The sequence below is a fragment of the Desmodus rotundus genome, chromosome 7 (assembly GCF_022682495.2).
Source record: "Desmodus rotundus isolate HL8 chromosome 7, HLdesRot8A.1, whole genome shotgun sequence".
Classification (NCBI taxonomy): domain Eukaryota; kingdom Metazoa; phylum Chordata; class Mammalia; order Chiroptera; family Phyllostomidae; genus Desmodus; species Desmodus rotundus.
In genome coordinates, this window is record NC_071393.1 from 117,040,419 (window position 1) to 117,057,044 (window position 16,626).

Here is a 16,626-nt window from a genome sequence, read left to right on the forward strand (position 1 = left end):
GACTCAGATTGCTAGTAGGTGAAGGACCAAGGAGTCTCCGTCTACGTAATTGGCTGGCTCCCAAAATCCTAAGGTGCCTTCTAGAACAGTGCTCTGAACTTCACCTTTGGAAAGGTTGGTTTTATGTCTAGCTTTGTGTTCCATAAAGCTTGCCCCTGGAGTTTTTGCCAGATGTACTGAGAAATCAGCTTTATCTTTATTTTCTCCTCCTGGGGATCATTCCATGAGTCATGGAGTGGTACAGGTTTGGAGGCAACAGAAGTATGGTTCACATTCTGTGTCCATTGTCACATCCAGCTGACTGGGATCTCACTGTGCTTTTAAAGGACAAATGTATCAGATCTTAGCTTTTTGACCTCATCGCTCAGGGTGTTCTTCCCAAATTTATGTTATTGTCATACAATATTGGATAAAATCAAAGTAGTTAGCCAAAATATTCCCCATAGACTTTTTCCAGTGATCACTACTGCTTCTTTTCCTTCCTGTATCTCCACTTACTAACTGAATAATCAGAAAGCTCCCCTCTCCATTGCTTGTAATTATGTATTTCAAATTACATATCTTATTTGGATTCTACTCATGTTCTTAATCTCTTGATTCTTGCATCTTTTTTTGGTGGTGGGGGCTGCTTGTCAATTTTAATTTGTTGTCCTGCTTCCACTTTCTGCTTTTCTGTAAAGACGTGTATAAACAGTCGGTGACAGGTGTACTTTTCAGGTGCCAGTTGAGAAACAGTCTCATCCTTATTTAGGTTCTTAGTTTAGGGCACATCTTTGTCCTGTCTAAACCCTTTATTCCTCAAGGAAAATGAAACTCGCAAGAGTCAAGCTATTGAATCAATCTTATTTTCTCTACTTAATAATTGAATTACTTTATCCAAAGAGGAGCAGTTCTTATGATTACTAATTTGTGATTTATGGTTCTAGTCTTCATGATTGTGATTCAGTGTATGATTTAATGTGCAATGAGGATGCTCTTACAGTGGGAGAGGAAGGGAAGAGATAGAAATAAATTAGAGGCTAAATATATAAACTGGTAATTGAGGTGTCAGTTTCAGGCCAAAATCTAACAGATTAGCAAAGCGATGATTTGGCAGCTCATAGAGAAGGAAAGAGGAATCACATAAGCCTAGCATTGATTCATGAAAAAAATAAGTCACGCTAGACCAATCCTCGTTTCCCTTCATGGTACAATTACTTTATTTATTTTTTTTATTGAGCACTCATTTTATTCTAGCCTATTTTATAAGAAGTTTTTACTGAATTTATTGGGGTGACATTGGTTAATAAAATTATATAGATTTCAGGTGTATAGCTTTATAATACATCATCTGTATATTGTATTGTGTTCACCATCCCAAGTCAAGTCTCCTTCCATCACTATATATCCCCCCATACCCTCTTCCACCCCCTCCACCTCCCTTTCCCTCCAGTAACACCATCCTGCTGTTTGTATCAGGGTTACTTCAGTGAAAGAAGATCAGGGGACTAAAAAGGAAGATAATACTATCATTAGAAATATTTGGTGAGTGAATAGGCAACTACACCCAAATGACGAATCAGTGTAAGTTTGAGAATTAAATCTCCGGGACTCTGTCATGGGCTCATTAGTTCACCATTTTTATCAGTAAAATTCATTTATCCATTCATACTTCTCTAAGTGCCTACTATAGTCTAGGCACTTATATCTCTGGAAGACATACTAACCCTATTTTCAGGTGACGTGGAGCAGGGTGGAACACTGAATACCTTGGAAATCAATCAGGATTCATAATGAGTTACACAGTCTAATTCATGGAATTTAGTAAGGAAAACATAAAGCTGTTCACATGGTTTCCAAAAGTCAAGTGTGAAGGCTTAAGGGTTTATTTTAGGTCAGCTTTATGTGTAAGAGAAGGTAACAGCAGAGGCAGGACTACCAAGAACCAATACTAGCTTGTGGGAAGTTTTTCATGACGTGTTAGATGAGAAACAGTAGACTATAAAGGAGATAGTGCCGCATCACTCTGTGTGAAGCAAACACACACAGAGGAAGTGCGTACATCGGAATGTCGACAAAGTGTTTATAGAGCTGGCTTTGGTTGTTGGATGACAGAGAGGTGACTTTTGGTTTTTGCCTTTCTATCATTTTGTGTTTCTCAGATTATGGTATTGAGGACATATTGTTTTTGCTTCTTAAAAAAAATTACTTATGTTTTGTGTCATTTTGAAAAGGTGAAAGGGGATGTAAGCCACTACTGATAACAGAATTGGAATGAGGAGGAGTGTGATTACTCTCCTTCATTCATCAGTGCTCAGCTCACATCCTCTGCCTGAGCCTCCCTGGTAATTAGCATTATTAGGAAATCCTCACCCCCCACCCCCTGGGGCCAGCTCCCTGCCTATGGTTAGGGCATTCTCTAGCTTGAGTAATAATAGATTTGCTCACCCCTATGCCTTAGTGTCCTTATTGTTCATTTTCCCAAAGGTTTGGATTCACTTTCCATTGGAAGAATTTTAATAGCAGCTCACATTTATTGAGCATTTATTATGTGTGTCAGACATTATGCCAGTTACCTTACATGGATCATCACATTTAATTCTTGGACCTGCCCTGTGAGAGGTGGGATTGATTTTTTTATTCCCATTTCACAGCTGAGGAAACCAAGGCACAGAGAGGTCATGCTGCCCTAAGTTTCAGAGCCAGGGTTTGAACCTAGCAGTCTTGTTCTAGAGCCCAGCTCCTGGTCACTAAGTTGAGCTGCTTCTTGCTCTGAGGGTCATCAGTTCAGAACCTGTGGTCCAGACCCAGGGGCACAGGCCTCTGCTCTTCTTCCAGAATTCTGTCACTAACCCAGCTTCTACATTGGTTTTGGTTTCTCTCCAACATCCAAAACCTTTTCTTTCTTTTTGCCTTCTCTCCTGGATTATTTCTTTCATCCTTTCCCAACAGCCTTTCATCCTCTCAAATAAACAATAATTTTAAAGGTTTTTAAGCCCTTTTGCCCTGTTCACAAGTAAAAGATTAGCTTCAATTTATAATTTCATATAGTTCTGTTTTTGACTTAGCGCATAGGTCGTCAAACGTTCACATAGTTTTTCCAGATAATTTCTGAGCTTTTCTGTATCTTTAACAGCGCCGCTATTGTACTTCAGCTCTTCCTGCAAAAGAACCATCTCAACATAACTCCATAGCTTCAAAACAGAAAAGGTAGAAGTATATAATCTTAATCAGCCAGTTGAGGTAAGGTAAAAAATAAATTTTAGTCCTGGGCGCCAGCATTTTCAGAGGTCATTTTAAAATCTCATCCCAGCACTAAAATTCTCACAGGAATCAAGGTATCTGTCACCCTGAGCCTAAAATCTCTTGGCAGGTCCATGTAACTTATTCCATTGAAATCATTTCGGGTGCAGGTTTTATTTGGCTAGCTACCCCTGTTCCCAGTCACCAGTTACCAACAGCAAGTCTTAAGACTTGCTAGTAGTCGGTTTCAGTATTATCTATTAATATCCCCCAAACCAGGGAAATAGCCCCAAAGCCAAGGGAGGTCCCCAGCGCATTGTGCAATGGCTCTCTGATCATGCAGCTTTCTTATTCCGGCCAGCACTGCCCTGTACTGCTCGTGGGGACCCTCCGTCATCTAGGACTCTCAGCAGGCGTGGCACCTCTGCAGCGCGCGCTGTGTGCTGTGGCTGCTTTCTTTAAGATTGAGAATACAGACCAATGAAATGTAGCCTCTGCTTCCTTAAACAGCTGCACAGTCTATAACGTGCCTTGGAAAGGGGTGTCTGTTCTTTCTTGTGAAGAAATGGTAAGTTCTCTTCAGAAGGCACTTCCTTCATGGCCTTGCGGTGTTTTTCATTAGAAGTACCATTGGCATTTTTTTAAAAGATTTATTTATTTATTTTTGGAGAGAGGGGAAGGCAGGGAGAAAGAGAGGGAGAGAAACATCCATTGGTTGCCTCTCGTACACCCCCAGCTGGAGACCTGGCCCGCAGTGCAGGCATGTGTCCTGCCTGACTGGGAATTGAACCAGCAACCCCTTGGTTTTCAGGCTAGTGTTCAATCCACTGAGCCACAACAGCCAAGACACTTTAAAAAAAAAATTGATTGATTTTATGAAGAGAGAGAAACATCACTTTGTTGTTCTACTTATTTATGTATTCATTGGTTGATTCTTGTATGTGCCCTGACCGAGGTTCGAACCTGCAACCTTTGTGTATTGGGACACCAATACAACCACTCTAACTGGGCTAGCCAGCCAGGGCTATCATCATTGGCATTTTGAGCAGCACATAGTTTTCCTAGTATGGGGATCTTCCTTGCATTTCTAGACATGTAGCACCCTTGACCTCCGCCTATCAAATGTCAGTAATCCCCCCCAAAGCCATTAGTAAGACAATTGAAAGCACACCCACGCACTCCCCAACACCCTGAAGAAGGGTGGGGGGGGGGTCCCTGCACATGGTAGCTCCGGTTTTGCTGGGACTGGGTGGAGGAGGCTGGGCTGCAGAGTCATACTCTGTACAATTCCTCTGTCGCATTCCTCTGCCTTATCCTTACCGTGCATTCTTGTAACATCACATCATCCCTGGGAAATCTTGACCCTGAAAGCATTTCTTTACGTTGAGTGCAACAGCCTGCTGAGCAAATTGGCTTTGCTAAAGACCAGTGCGTTTCACATATCGCCTCCAAGTTCCTTAGAACCAATGTCCATGGGCCGGGCAGGGTGTTAAAGCAAAGGGAGAAGCGTAGCCCTGTAGTGTGCATTGGCCAGAGCCTGGGGTTGTCCTCCAGAAAGGCAGTAATGGCGAGAAATAGTGTAACATAGAAAGTAAGAGGAAGTTCTGGATGAGTATGCTAATGAGAACGTGGTAGTCAGAAACACTCACCATAGTGTTGCCTGTTGGCTACATGTGTGGTAAAGGCGAAATACAGCCTAGTTCACTTTGAATCTCTGAATTTGAATCGAATGTTAAACACTCCCGTAGCTAACTTACTTGACCCTACGTACTGCATTCTAGAAGTGATATAAAACTATTAGAAGTTATATACAGGGAATATATACATTATATTTAAGTATTGTGGAAAGAGTAAATGCCAAGAGGATAATAGAATACAACCGCAATTTTAAAAGAACTGAATGAATCTCAACATTTCAGTGGGGGTAGAAAACGGATGAGTAAATTAAGGCTGAAGAGAGTGGGATGGAGTTTTGGGATTGAGTTTCCAGAAAGCAGGATGGACTTTTGGGTGGCAAAGGACCCTGTTAGATGCTCGAGAGAGGGATGTGTAGATATATAACCTCAGGCCAAGCCCCAGTGAGAGTGTGCCGGCCCCGCCGTGTCAGTCACTCGCACACTTGCACACTGCACCCCCTGAAGGCTGGCGCTTTAGCTGTGAGATCCCGTGGTCAGGTGACGCCCACTGCAATTAAGAGCGAGCAAGTTCCTCGTGGCACTTACCACGTTGCCTGACACAGCAGAGCGGTCCGGCCCCCACCCAGGGTTGCGCTATAAAAATTCCTGCCTCTTCGCTAAGAGCTTCAACTCGCTTGAGAAACTTCCTTTTGTGATTTGGAGACTGGGTTTATGTTACTGATGAGATTAAAAACAGCTTTCACTATAAAAGTTTATGATGTTGCAGTCTGTTTGATATGTGTACAGTTGGGTGAATAAACCTCGTATCCAAAGTCCCTTATTTGATCTTCTCTTGCTGGCTGTCCTATCCCTTGCTTCCAGGGGCGTCTGCTTTGCATACACGCACCTGAGAATTTGTCCCTGTTCGTCTCCAAATAAGGAGGCCTAGTTACAGACTCTAGTGTCTGATATATGGTGAGAAGACATTAAAGTAAATGTGTCTTGAGGTTATTTGTTATTAAAGCAGTTTGTGGAAATAGAGCCAATCTAGCTAGCCAGTGAGATGAATTCTGATATAAGCTACATGGTTACATAAACCCTTTAATATCTAATCCCTGAGTCGAGATGGCGCCCATGGCCAGAAACTCACAAGCCAGGAGTGGAAGCAGAGGGACAGTCGAGGGATTTTTTTCTGCCCTTTGGTGCAGTTACCATAAATAACAGTTTTACTCTAGATTCAAATTCCTGCCCTAGTCGGTAAGTCAATCTCAAGGTTATTTAGGCAGGCAGTTCCTGTGGTTTCAATGTGCTCCTTCCTCGTGTTCATTTGTTCCTCTGGTCAGCCCACTCTGCCTTGGACCTTCCCTTCATTTGTACCTGATTCCTTTCTCCTTCACCCCTTCTTTTCCCCGGAATCTCCATTCAGGCATTTCTTGTGACTTACCCTTCAGTAAGCTCACCTCTTCCCTCACTGAGGAAAGAGTTAACAGGCTTCTCCGGCCCCTCTTTCTAACCCTGTAACTCCGGTTTGACTCTCACTGAGCACTTCGCTTTGCGAATAAGGTTAGCATTTTATTCATGGATTTAAGAACATACTTGTACCCAGTCATTGGTGGCCACGTGTCTTCATACCTCCAGAAGCACCTTGGGAAAGATCATGTTTTTTTTTTTTTTTAACCGTGTAACAGTTTGCACATTAAAGCATTTCAAGAGGAATCACTGAAGATCAGATGCAATACTCGAGAAAGTTTTTCAGTAAGCTCTGAGATTTTTGGTACCGTCCTCCAAGATTAGCTGCAAGAGTGTAACCGTGCGACTGACCTGTGGGAGCCACACTGCGGGAGGAGATGACCGAGGGGGGTGACCCATAAGCAGTGGGATTGTGTGAGTCACAGACTCTCTTAACTAGGTATTTGGAAGTCTCTTGGTGAGGCAGGGAGACCGAAGCAGAGACCTGAACTGAGCAAGGTGTGCGGGAGGTCAGGAAAGGAGCCTGGGCCTCTGGACGCGGCAGACGTTCCTCGGTGCGCCTCCCCACCCATCTCTGTCGGGGCCACTGGGACCCGGGCTCTAAGTGAGCGGAGAGTCTGCACAACCTCACCCTGCGTGGCCGTATCTCTGCCATTGAAACAACACTACTACCAAAGGGTGTTTGCCCAGGAAAGAAGAGCAGGGACTTGAATCACTATTCATCTGTTACATTGGGTGCCGTTTTCATTTTTGTAAGCTCCATTAGCCAGGGTTTGGGGTACGGTTGTCCGCTGTGAGATTTTAATATTTCTTCTGTGAGCAATTTTCTGGTAACTGTACCTTGAAAAGGAAAAAAACATACGGGAAAGCTAAAGAAGGTCCAGAGAATAAAAGTGTAAAGGAAATGGAAGAACTGTCAAATGAGACTGTTCTAAAATATATGGGGACCTTTTTAAAATTTTTGTGGTAAAATAGACGTAACATAAAATTTACCATTCTTTTAAAAAATTTTTATTGAATTTATTGGGGTGACATTGGTTAATAAAATTATACAGGTTTCAGGTGTACATTCTATATTACATCATCTGCATATGGTACTGTGTGTTCACCACCCCAGTCAAGTCTCTTTCCATCACCGTTTATCCCTGTTCACCCTCTTCGCTAAGAGCTTCAACTCCCCCACCCCCTTTCCCTCTGGTAATCACCATACTGGTGTCTGTGTTATTTTATTTCCTTGGTTAACCTCTTCACCTTTTTCACCCAGCCCTCCATCTCCTTCCTCTCTGACAGCTGTCAGTCTGTCTGTTCTCTGTATCTATGAGTCCGTTTCTATTTTGTTTATTAGATTCCACATATAAGTCAAATCATATGGTATTTGTCTTTCTCTGACTGGCTTCTTTCACTTAACATAATATTCTCCAGATCCATGCTGTCACAAAGGGTAAAATTTCTTTCTTTTTTTACAGATGAGTAGTTTTCCACTGTGTAAATGTTCCACAGTTTTCTTATCCACTCACCACTGATGGGCACTTAGAATGCTTCCACCTCTTGGCTGTTGTAGATAATGCTGCAGTGGGCGTAGGAATGCATATATTCTTGTGAACTAGTGTTTCGGGTTTTTTCCGGATATGTTCCCAGAAGTGGAATCACTGGGGTCTAAGACCAGTTCCATTTTTAATTTTTTGAGGTAACCCCATACAGCTTTCCAGCATAGCTGCACCAATCTGCATTCCCACCAACATTTCATATTCTAACCAACATTTATTTGTTGATTTATTGATGATAGCCATTCTGACAGATGTAAGGTGATATCTCATTGTTGTTTTAATTTGCATTTCTGTGATATTTAATGACATTGAGCATTTTTTCATATGTCTGTTGGCCAGCTGTATGTCCCTTTTGAGAAGCATCTATCCAGGTCATTTGCCCGTTTTTTAATTGGATTCGTTGGGGGATTTTTTGGTGTTGAGTTTTGTAAGATCTTTATAAATTTTGGATATTAACTTCAATATCCAGATATGCTTACCAGATGTATCATTGGTGACATGTTCCCCCATTCAGTGGGTTGATGGTCTCCTTTGCTGTGCACACACTTTTTAGTTGGATGTAGACCCATTTGTTTGTTTTCTATTTTGTTTCCTTGTCCACGGCAATCCCTCAGAAAGAAAAACATTGCTATGAGCAATGTCCAAGATTTTGCTGCCTGTGTTTTCATCTAGGATTTTCACGGTTTGAGTCTAACATTTCAGTCTTTAATCCACTTTGAGTTCATCCTTGGGTATAGTGTAAGGAGGAGGTCTAGTTTCATATTTTTGCAAGTCTGTCCAGCTTTCCCACCACCATTTATTGAATAGATTGTCTTTGTCCCATTGTATAGTCTTACCCCCCCTTGTCAAATATTTAACTGACCATAAAAGTGTGGGCTTGTTTCTGGGCTCTCTATTCTGTTCCATTGATCTGTGTCTGTTTTTATCCCAGTACCATGCTGTTTTGATTATTATGGCCTTGTTGTATATTTTGATATCAGGTAGCATGATTCCTATTCAGGGTATTTTGTGGTTCCATATAAATTTTTGGAATATTCTAGTTCTGTGAAATACACCATTGGCATCTCGGTAGGAATTGTGATGAATCTATAGATTGCTTTGGGTAGTGAGGACATTTTAACATGGTCATTTTCCTATCCATGAACACCATATATATTTCCACTTATTTGTACCTTCTTCAGTTTCTTTCTTCAGTGTCTTACAATTTTCTGAGTACAGGTCTTTTACACCCTTGGTTAAATTTATTTATTTTTGATGCAACTGTAAATGGGATTGTTTTCTTAGTTTCCCTTTCTGATAGTTCATTATTGGTGTAAATAATGCAACTGATTTCTGGATATTCATTTTGCATCCTGTTACTCTATTTATCAGTTCCAGTAGTTTTTTGGTGGAATCTTTAGAGTTCTTTATAATACAGTATCATGTCATCTGCAAATAATGACAGTTTTACTTTTTCCTTTCCAATTTGGATGCCTTTTATTTCTTTTTCTTGTCTGATAGCGGTGGCTAGGACATCCAGTACTACGTTGAATAAGAGTGGTGAAAGCAGACATCCTTGTCTTGTTCCCAGTCTTGAGGGAAACGCTTGCAGTTTTTGCCCATTGGGTATGATGTTGGCTGTGGATTTGCCATATATGGCCTTTATTACATTGAGGTGTGCTATCTCTATTCCCGCTTTACTGAGAGGTTTTTTTTTAATCATAAATGAGTTGTGGATTTTATCTAATGCTTTTTCTGCATCCATTGATATGCTCATATGGTTTTTATTCTTGACTTTGTGTGGTGTATCATGTTTATTGATTGGCAGATATTGTGCCAACCTTGCATCCCTGGAATAAATTCCACTTGATTATGGTGTCTTATCTTTTTAAGGTTTTGTTGAATCAGGTTTGTTAATATTTTGGTGAGGAAAGTGAAATTGCTATTTTAACTATTTAACATTCAGCAGACATTTATTGAGCCCTGGCTCTGTGCCAGGCCTACGAGAGCTACAAACGGAGTGGAGAGCAGAGCAGACCCTGTCTTTGTAAGCTCACAGCTTAGTGGGCGAGTCAGATAATTTAGCACACAAACAGATTTGTAATTCAAACTGTGTTTAGTTCTGTAAAGGAAGAATACCTGAGATACTTCTCGTTTTTAATTTGTTCACACAACCACTCTAAGAAATCTGCTTTCTTTTCCCTCTAGGAGCCTCCAAATAGGGGGCTTTGCCTGGGAGGGAGAGGTAGAGAACAACGCGTACAGCAGGGCCACAGGCGTGGCCCCCCAGCACAAGTACCACCCCACAGCAGGCAGCTACCAACTCCATTTCGCTCTGCAGCAACTCGAACAACAAAAACTTCAGTCCCGGCAACTTCTGGACCAGAGTCGAGCCCGGCACCAGGTAATTCAAGATAAGACTTTCCCAAATACTGGCATCTTCCTCCTCTTGGTAATAATAATAGTAGTAAAGTCAACAAGAAATAGTAGGAATACAATTTACCAAAGTTTGCCAACACCACCATGGCTCGGATGGTTCTTGGGGAATCTACTCTCGGGGCAGAAATGTTCTGAAGCCACGACATTGGCTTTGCTGTAAAGTGGTGCTGAACCAGTTCTGCCATTTTCCGTGTGAGAGTTTCTCCACAAAAGTCTCTATTGTAGTGTTTACCCTTTCTATTGTATGATCTTAGGTCAGTAACTTCCCAGAGGGTCTAATTCTCAGATACCTAAAAGCTAGCATTTGAAGAAATTTTTTTCTAAATGTATTTCCCTTGCCTTCATCGACTTGGTTTTCATAAGCACATGATCTACCAAGATTTTCAAGGAATAAATCACGTTCAGGTTCTTATAGGAAATGGTCATAAGTGAAGTTGTTGGTCTTATGGTTGGATAGTTTGTACTCCGAACAATGCATACCAAAATATAACAATGTACTCAAAACGCTTGCGATCACGGAGCGTATGCTCTGGCGCAGTGTTGATTCTCTACTCGCGGTCTATGAAATGATAGGAACTCTTTTGAGTATGTGTGAGGGATCTCTCTCAGTATATTGCACTTGGGTATCAGTGTGGCCCCAGTTACAGAGAAAGGATGGCTTCACAAAAAAGGCAGGCCATAAAGAGTTAATATTTTTTTTATGAGTCAGTAGTGTCATTAGAATCACTTACCCTCTTCTGCATGTTCTGTTGGGCTGAATCAGTATTGATTCTGTGAGCTTCCCTGACTTTTGGTTATGTGAAGAAATGTCTTCTATCAGCTTAATCTCCTGACATTGCTCTTTTCTTATAAAAATGTAGTGTGCATTAGTTTGTGCAAAATTAATACTCACTCTAGGGCTAAGGCAGCATTTACCAAAGGTTTTTCTTCTAAATAAAATAATTATTATTATGCTCCCTACTTATCTTTTCAACTACTGTCCAGGTTCAGACATATTTGTTATTTCAATAGGACTCAGCACTTGGTCATCTTTATCTGTGATAGAGTACACTATATATTATATTAATTGCTTATAATTGAGAAGTTCTAAGTGCAGGCATTTGTGAAGTAGTTTGTTAGGTCATTTTTACTGGAGAAGGATCCAGACTTCTCATCTGGAAAATACGGAACGTAGCATCTCATTTTGATTGCCACTCTGCCTTCTGTCAGGTGGAAATGTTCCTCTTTCGAAAGCCTGATGGGTAGTAGAGGCATTTAAGCCGGTTTACATTTTTACAATTGTAGATATAATTGTGCATCTTCGATAGTTTTTTTAATCTGTGCAAATTTTTAAAAACTCTTTAAATTTCTAAACTCCGACATCATTCAGAATACTTGAGAATGCCAACTAAATCAGATGCTAGATAGTGGAGCTATCATATGTAGCCTTATTTCTAATATGTGAGTATAATCTGTGGCCTAGTATATCTAGACAGTTGGTTCTTTATCATTTTTAATGCTTCCACACCTTGAGAATGGTAGGTGATTTTTTTTTTAAAGGAGGTGCTGGTAGGGTATTGAAGTTTTGAAGAAGGAAACACAGTTTTGCTGCTGTTCATTTCACTTTTAGAAACTGCTTATTTTTAAGTCCTCCTCAGCCTTTTGATTAGCTTTCAGCAACTCACATTCCTTTGAAAATTCAGAGGACTACTATTCTTGTGTGGATTTTTTTTCCACTGAGGATTATACCAGTTTAGCTTCACTGAACTATGAAGTATATGGAAAATATGTTTTTCAGAATCTGTCAGAATATCTGTCTTAGGGAGGAGTCAGAACTCCCAAGAAGGGAGTTGTCTCTTGACTCCTGGAGAGGGAACAGAAAATCATTCATCACAATTTTATATATGTTTATACATTATTTTATTTCTTCCCCCGGTTCTTCTAATCCACAGTTTTATTTAGATAAAATGAGGAAGGGTGAAGTTCTGGAACTGTGGGAGAGAGCTAAAGAAACTAAATTCTGTTAGCTTGAAGAGTTTGTAACTAATAAAATAGAAAATAAGATATTAAGTGTTCTTGTGTGAAAAAGGTGAAGGGATTAAGGAAAGAAACCTAGACACAGACAGCAGTATGGTGATTACCAGGGGGAAGGGGGTGGGAGGAGATAGTACAGGATTTGGGGGGGTAAGTGGCGATGGAGGGAGACTTGACTTCGGGTGGGGAACACAGAATACAATATACACATGGTGTAATTATAGAATTGTACACCCCAAACCTATATAATTTTATTAACCAATGTCACCCCAACAAATTCAATGAAAAAGAAAAAAAGAATAACGATATTAAGTGTTCTTTTTTGTTGTTGTTTTATCTTTATTTATTTTTAATATATTTTATTGATTATGCTGTTACAGTTGTCCCATTTATTTCTCCTCTTTATTCCCCTCAGCCCTGCACCCCCCTCCCACCAGCATTCCCCCCACTTAGTTCATGTCCATGGGTCGTACATGTAAGTTCTTTGGCTTCTCCATTTCCTGTACTATTCTTACCCTCCCCCTGTCTATTTTGTACTACCAGTTATACTTCTTATTCCCTGTACCTTTTCCACCATTCTCTCCCCTCCCCTTCCCCACTGATAACCCTCCATGTGATCTCCATTTCTGTGATTCTGTTCCTGTTCTAGCTGTTTGCTTAATTTGTTTTTGTTTTTGTTTTTGGGTTCAGTTCTGAGTTTGTTGTCATTTTGCTATTCATATTTTTTTATAAGATGACTTTAGATTCTCATCTGTTTTTTAAAATTACTTTATTGTTGTTCAATTACAGTTGTGTGCATTTTCTCCCCATCCCAGCCAAACCCACCTCCCTCCCTTGCTTCCACCCTCCCCCTGCTGTTCATATTTTTGATCATTTTCCTTTTCTTAGATAAGTCCCTTTAACATTTCATATAAGAAGGGCTTGGTGATGATGAACTCCTTTAACTTGACCTTATCTGGGAAGCACTTTATCTGCCCTTCCATTCTAAATGATAGCTTTGCTGGGTAGAGTAATCTTGGATGTAGGTCCTTGCCTTTCATGACTTTGAATACTTCTTTCCAGCCCTTTCTTCTTGCCTGCAGGGTTTCTTTTGAGAAATCAGCTGATAGTCTTATGGGAACTCCTTTGTAGGTAACTGTATGTTTTTCCTCTTGCTGCTTTTAAGATTCGCACCTTATCTTTAATCTTGGGTATGTAATTATGATGTGCCTTGGTGTGTGCTTCCTTGGGTCCAACTTCTTTGGGACTCTCTGAGCTTCTTGGACTTCCTGTAAGTCTATTTCCTTTGCCAGATTGGGGAAGTTCTCCATTGTTTTTTCAAATAAGTTTTTCAATTTCTTGGTCTTCCTCTTCTCCTTCTGGCACCCCTATGATTCGGATGTTGGAATGTTTAAAGTTGTCCTGGAGGTTCCTAAACCTCTCCTTGTTTCTTTGAATTCATGTTTCTTCATTCTGTTCTGGTTGAATGTTTATTTCTTCCTTCTAGTCCAAATCATTGATTTGAGTCCTCATTTCCTTCCCTTCACTGTTGGTTCCTGTAATATTTTTCTTTATTTCACTTTGCACAGCCTTCACATTTTCCTCTATTTTGCCACCATACTCAACCATTTTTGCGAGCATCCTGATTACCAGTGTTTTGAACTCTGCATCTGATAGGTTGGCTATCCCTGCATCACTTAGTTCTGTTTTTGAATCTTTGATCTGTTCTTTCATTTGGGCCCTATTTCTTTGTCTCCACACAGCTGTGTTGTAAGGGGCGGAGCCTTAGGTATTCGCCAGGGCGGGACAACTCCTGACACTGCGCTTTTCCACTGTCTGTGGGGTGAGGGGTGGGGTTAGAGAGGAAACAGTGCTACTTGCTCAGCTCTTGCAGGCTTTCAGTCACTCCCCCCGCTACCAAACTGGGTCCTTCTGGTGCTCATTCCTGGGTGGGTGGGCTTGTGTACATCCTAGGACCCCCTGAGTGTCTCTGATGAACTCTCCTGTGAGGCTGGGAGTTTCTCTCGCTGCCGCCTCAGCCCCCACAGGTGTTTTCAGTCAGAGGTTTTGAGGCTTTGTTTCCCGGCGCTGGGACCCTGGGTTGTGCAGCCTGTCTCGATCCCCAGTTGTTCCTCCTGGTTTGCCCATACACAAACGTGGGACTGCTCAGTCTGACAGCTGCCACCTTGCCACATATCCTCTCTGCCCCAGTTGCCCCTCTCCGCCCCTCCTACCGGTCTGGTTGAATGTTTCTTCTTTAACTCCTTGGTTGTTGGACCTCCATACAGTTTGATATTCTGGTAGGTCTGGTTATTTTTCGTTTTTAAATTTGTTGTTGCCCTTTTGGTTGTGCGAGGAGGCAAAGTGTGTCTACTTACACCTCCATATAGACTGAAGTCTAATTGATATTAAGTGTTCTAACATTAGGAATATTTAGTAACTTAGGGCACTTTCTTTCAGGGGACAAGAATCACTTCACAAAAGGAACAAAGCCCCACTGAGTTTTAAGCCTCTGTTTTAACTTACCTTATGACTGTGCGAGACCTGAATGCTATAATTACAACTGCGTTGTTGATTGAAATGTGGTTTGCATTCTCAGTATGTCCTGTACTTCTGTTCTTGGGTTAACTTTTAGAAGAGGTTGTTTTTCTGATGAACTTCTTATGCTTTGGATTCACTTGACTTAAATGTAGGTAGCCATCGATACAGCTAACAATTTGGTTGGTTGCTTGTTTAAGAGCAGTGGGTAGAGTTGAAGTCTGACTTATCGAGCATTCTTCTACAAGAAAGACCTGTTTATGGAGTGGGACATTAAAGAGGACTTTATATTTATTATGTTGTATTATAGCATATTAATTATATTATAATTACTGCATATTAATTATGTACGTGGATGGCGCTTTTCATAGTGATCTCCTAAAAATGTTTTGGGACCTGTCCTGCAGCCTTTCTTGTGTACCTGCAGAGGGTCTCCTTCCTTTTTGCACATAGCTAGCCGGCTTTTTGAAGGTGTTCATTTCAAGGAGGCACACTCTGATTCAGGGCATGAGTGTGGAAATGGGCATCTCTAACCATTCATGAGGAGTAAGCTTTGCTCTTCATCTCAGTCTGGCCTTTCACTCATAAATCTAGAAAATTGTCATGCACTGAACCAACCCCTACTGAAAGCTGGTCCTTTAACATGGGCATGAGAGAGAGGTCACCCAGAGCCACTGGCAAAGTTTTCCAGGGACAGAGGTGCAAAGGAATAGGTGTGATCCAGTCCATCTGATAGAGAGCCTGATAAACAAAAGACAAAATTGAAACTATGAGCTCTTACACACTGATGGGTCAAACTAGCAGTTTTTTTTTTTTTTTTAACATTGTTCTAAATTGAACTAACATGCAAAACAGAGACAGACTCATAGATGGAGAATAGATGACAGCTAGTGGGGACAGGTAGGGTAGGAGATGGAGGGATTGAGCAAAAAGGAAAAAGGACTCATGGACATGGACAACAGTGTGGTGACTGCCGTGGAGAGGAGCGTATAAGAGGACTAAATGGTAATGGGAAAATATATATAATAAAGATTCTATTTTACAAAAAAAGACATTGTTCTAAGCCAGAGCAGAGGCGGGCACACCTAACTCTGTAAATGGCCATGTAGGACACATTGTGGACTCTGCAGCCATAGACACGGTCTCTGTGGCCTCTGCCATGGGAGGGTGAAGCAGCCATAGGAAATGTGTGAGTAAATGAGTGTGGCTGTGTTCCAATAAAACTTTCTTTACAAAAACCGTCAGGAGGCTGCATTGGCCTTCAAGCCCTAATTCGTAGACCCCTGGTTCTGAGCAACAGACCCCCGAGGAGGGCCTATTAAGACACCAGTTGCTTCCTTGACCCCATTTGTGATTCAGTATTTGGGATGGGGCTCACTTATTTCAGTTTCTAAGTTTGTGGGTGATATTAAGGCTGCTCCTCTGGGTCTCACACTTTGACAACCATTGAGCTAGAGGAAAAAGATGAGAAATGTCTCCTTTGTTATTTGTTTTCTGTCCTTTGGAAGGAAGACTGGATATGGTAAAACTTAATGCTGCCCTTATAAAATTTTGGCCATCATTTTTTATAGGAACTTTCTTTCTATCTTTCTCACTCCATCTATTACAGTCCCTTATAAATAAGTTTTCCAAACTTGAAAATCTCCTTGCTCACTCTTTTTATCAGGGTACATTGTGCTCAGCAATCACTGCTCCCAGGGTTCATTTTCATAGTGGACAAGAGATAAGTCATAGGACAGATTCCTCCCTCTTTGTTTCAATACTAATAGCCAACACTTAATAAGCACTTACTGTGGTCCAAGCACTCTTCCAGGTGCTTTACG

The 16,626-nt window shown here is 41.2% G+C and overlaps 1 protein-coding gene across 11 annotated transcripts in view; it reads left to right on the top strand.

Moving 5' to 3' along the window:
- Positions 1-16,626, top strand: part of TTLL5 (tubulin tyrosine ligase like 5) — a 252,493-nt gene that overhangs the window by 150,223 nt on the left and 85,644 nt on the right. For all 11 annotated transcript variants that reach the window (XR_008427229.2, XM_053927529.1, XM_053927528.1 and 8 more), the window contains one exon: positions 10,043-10,238. Coding sequence is in view for 10 of the 11 variants with exons in the window: in XM_053927529.1 (XP_053783504.1) it covers positions 10,043-10,238 (196 nt within the window). In the remaining variant the exon portion in view is untranslated. The remainder of the gene's footprint in view (positions 1-10,042; positions 10,239-16,626) is intronic.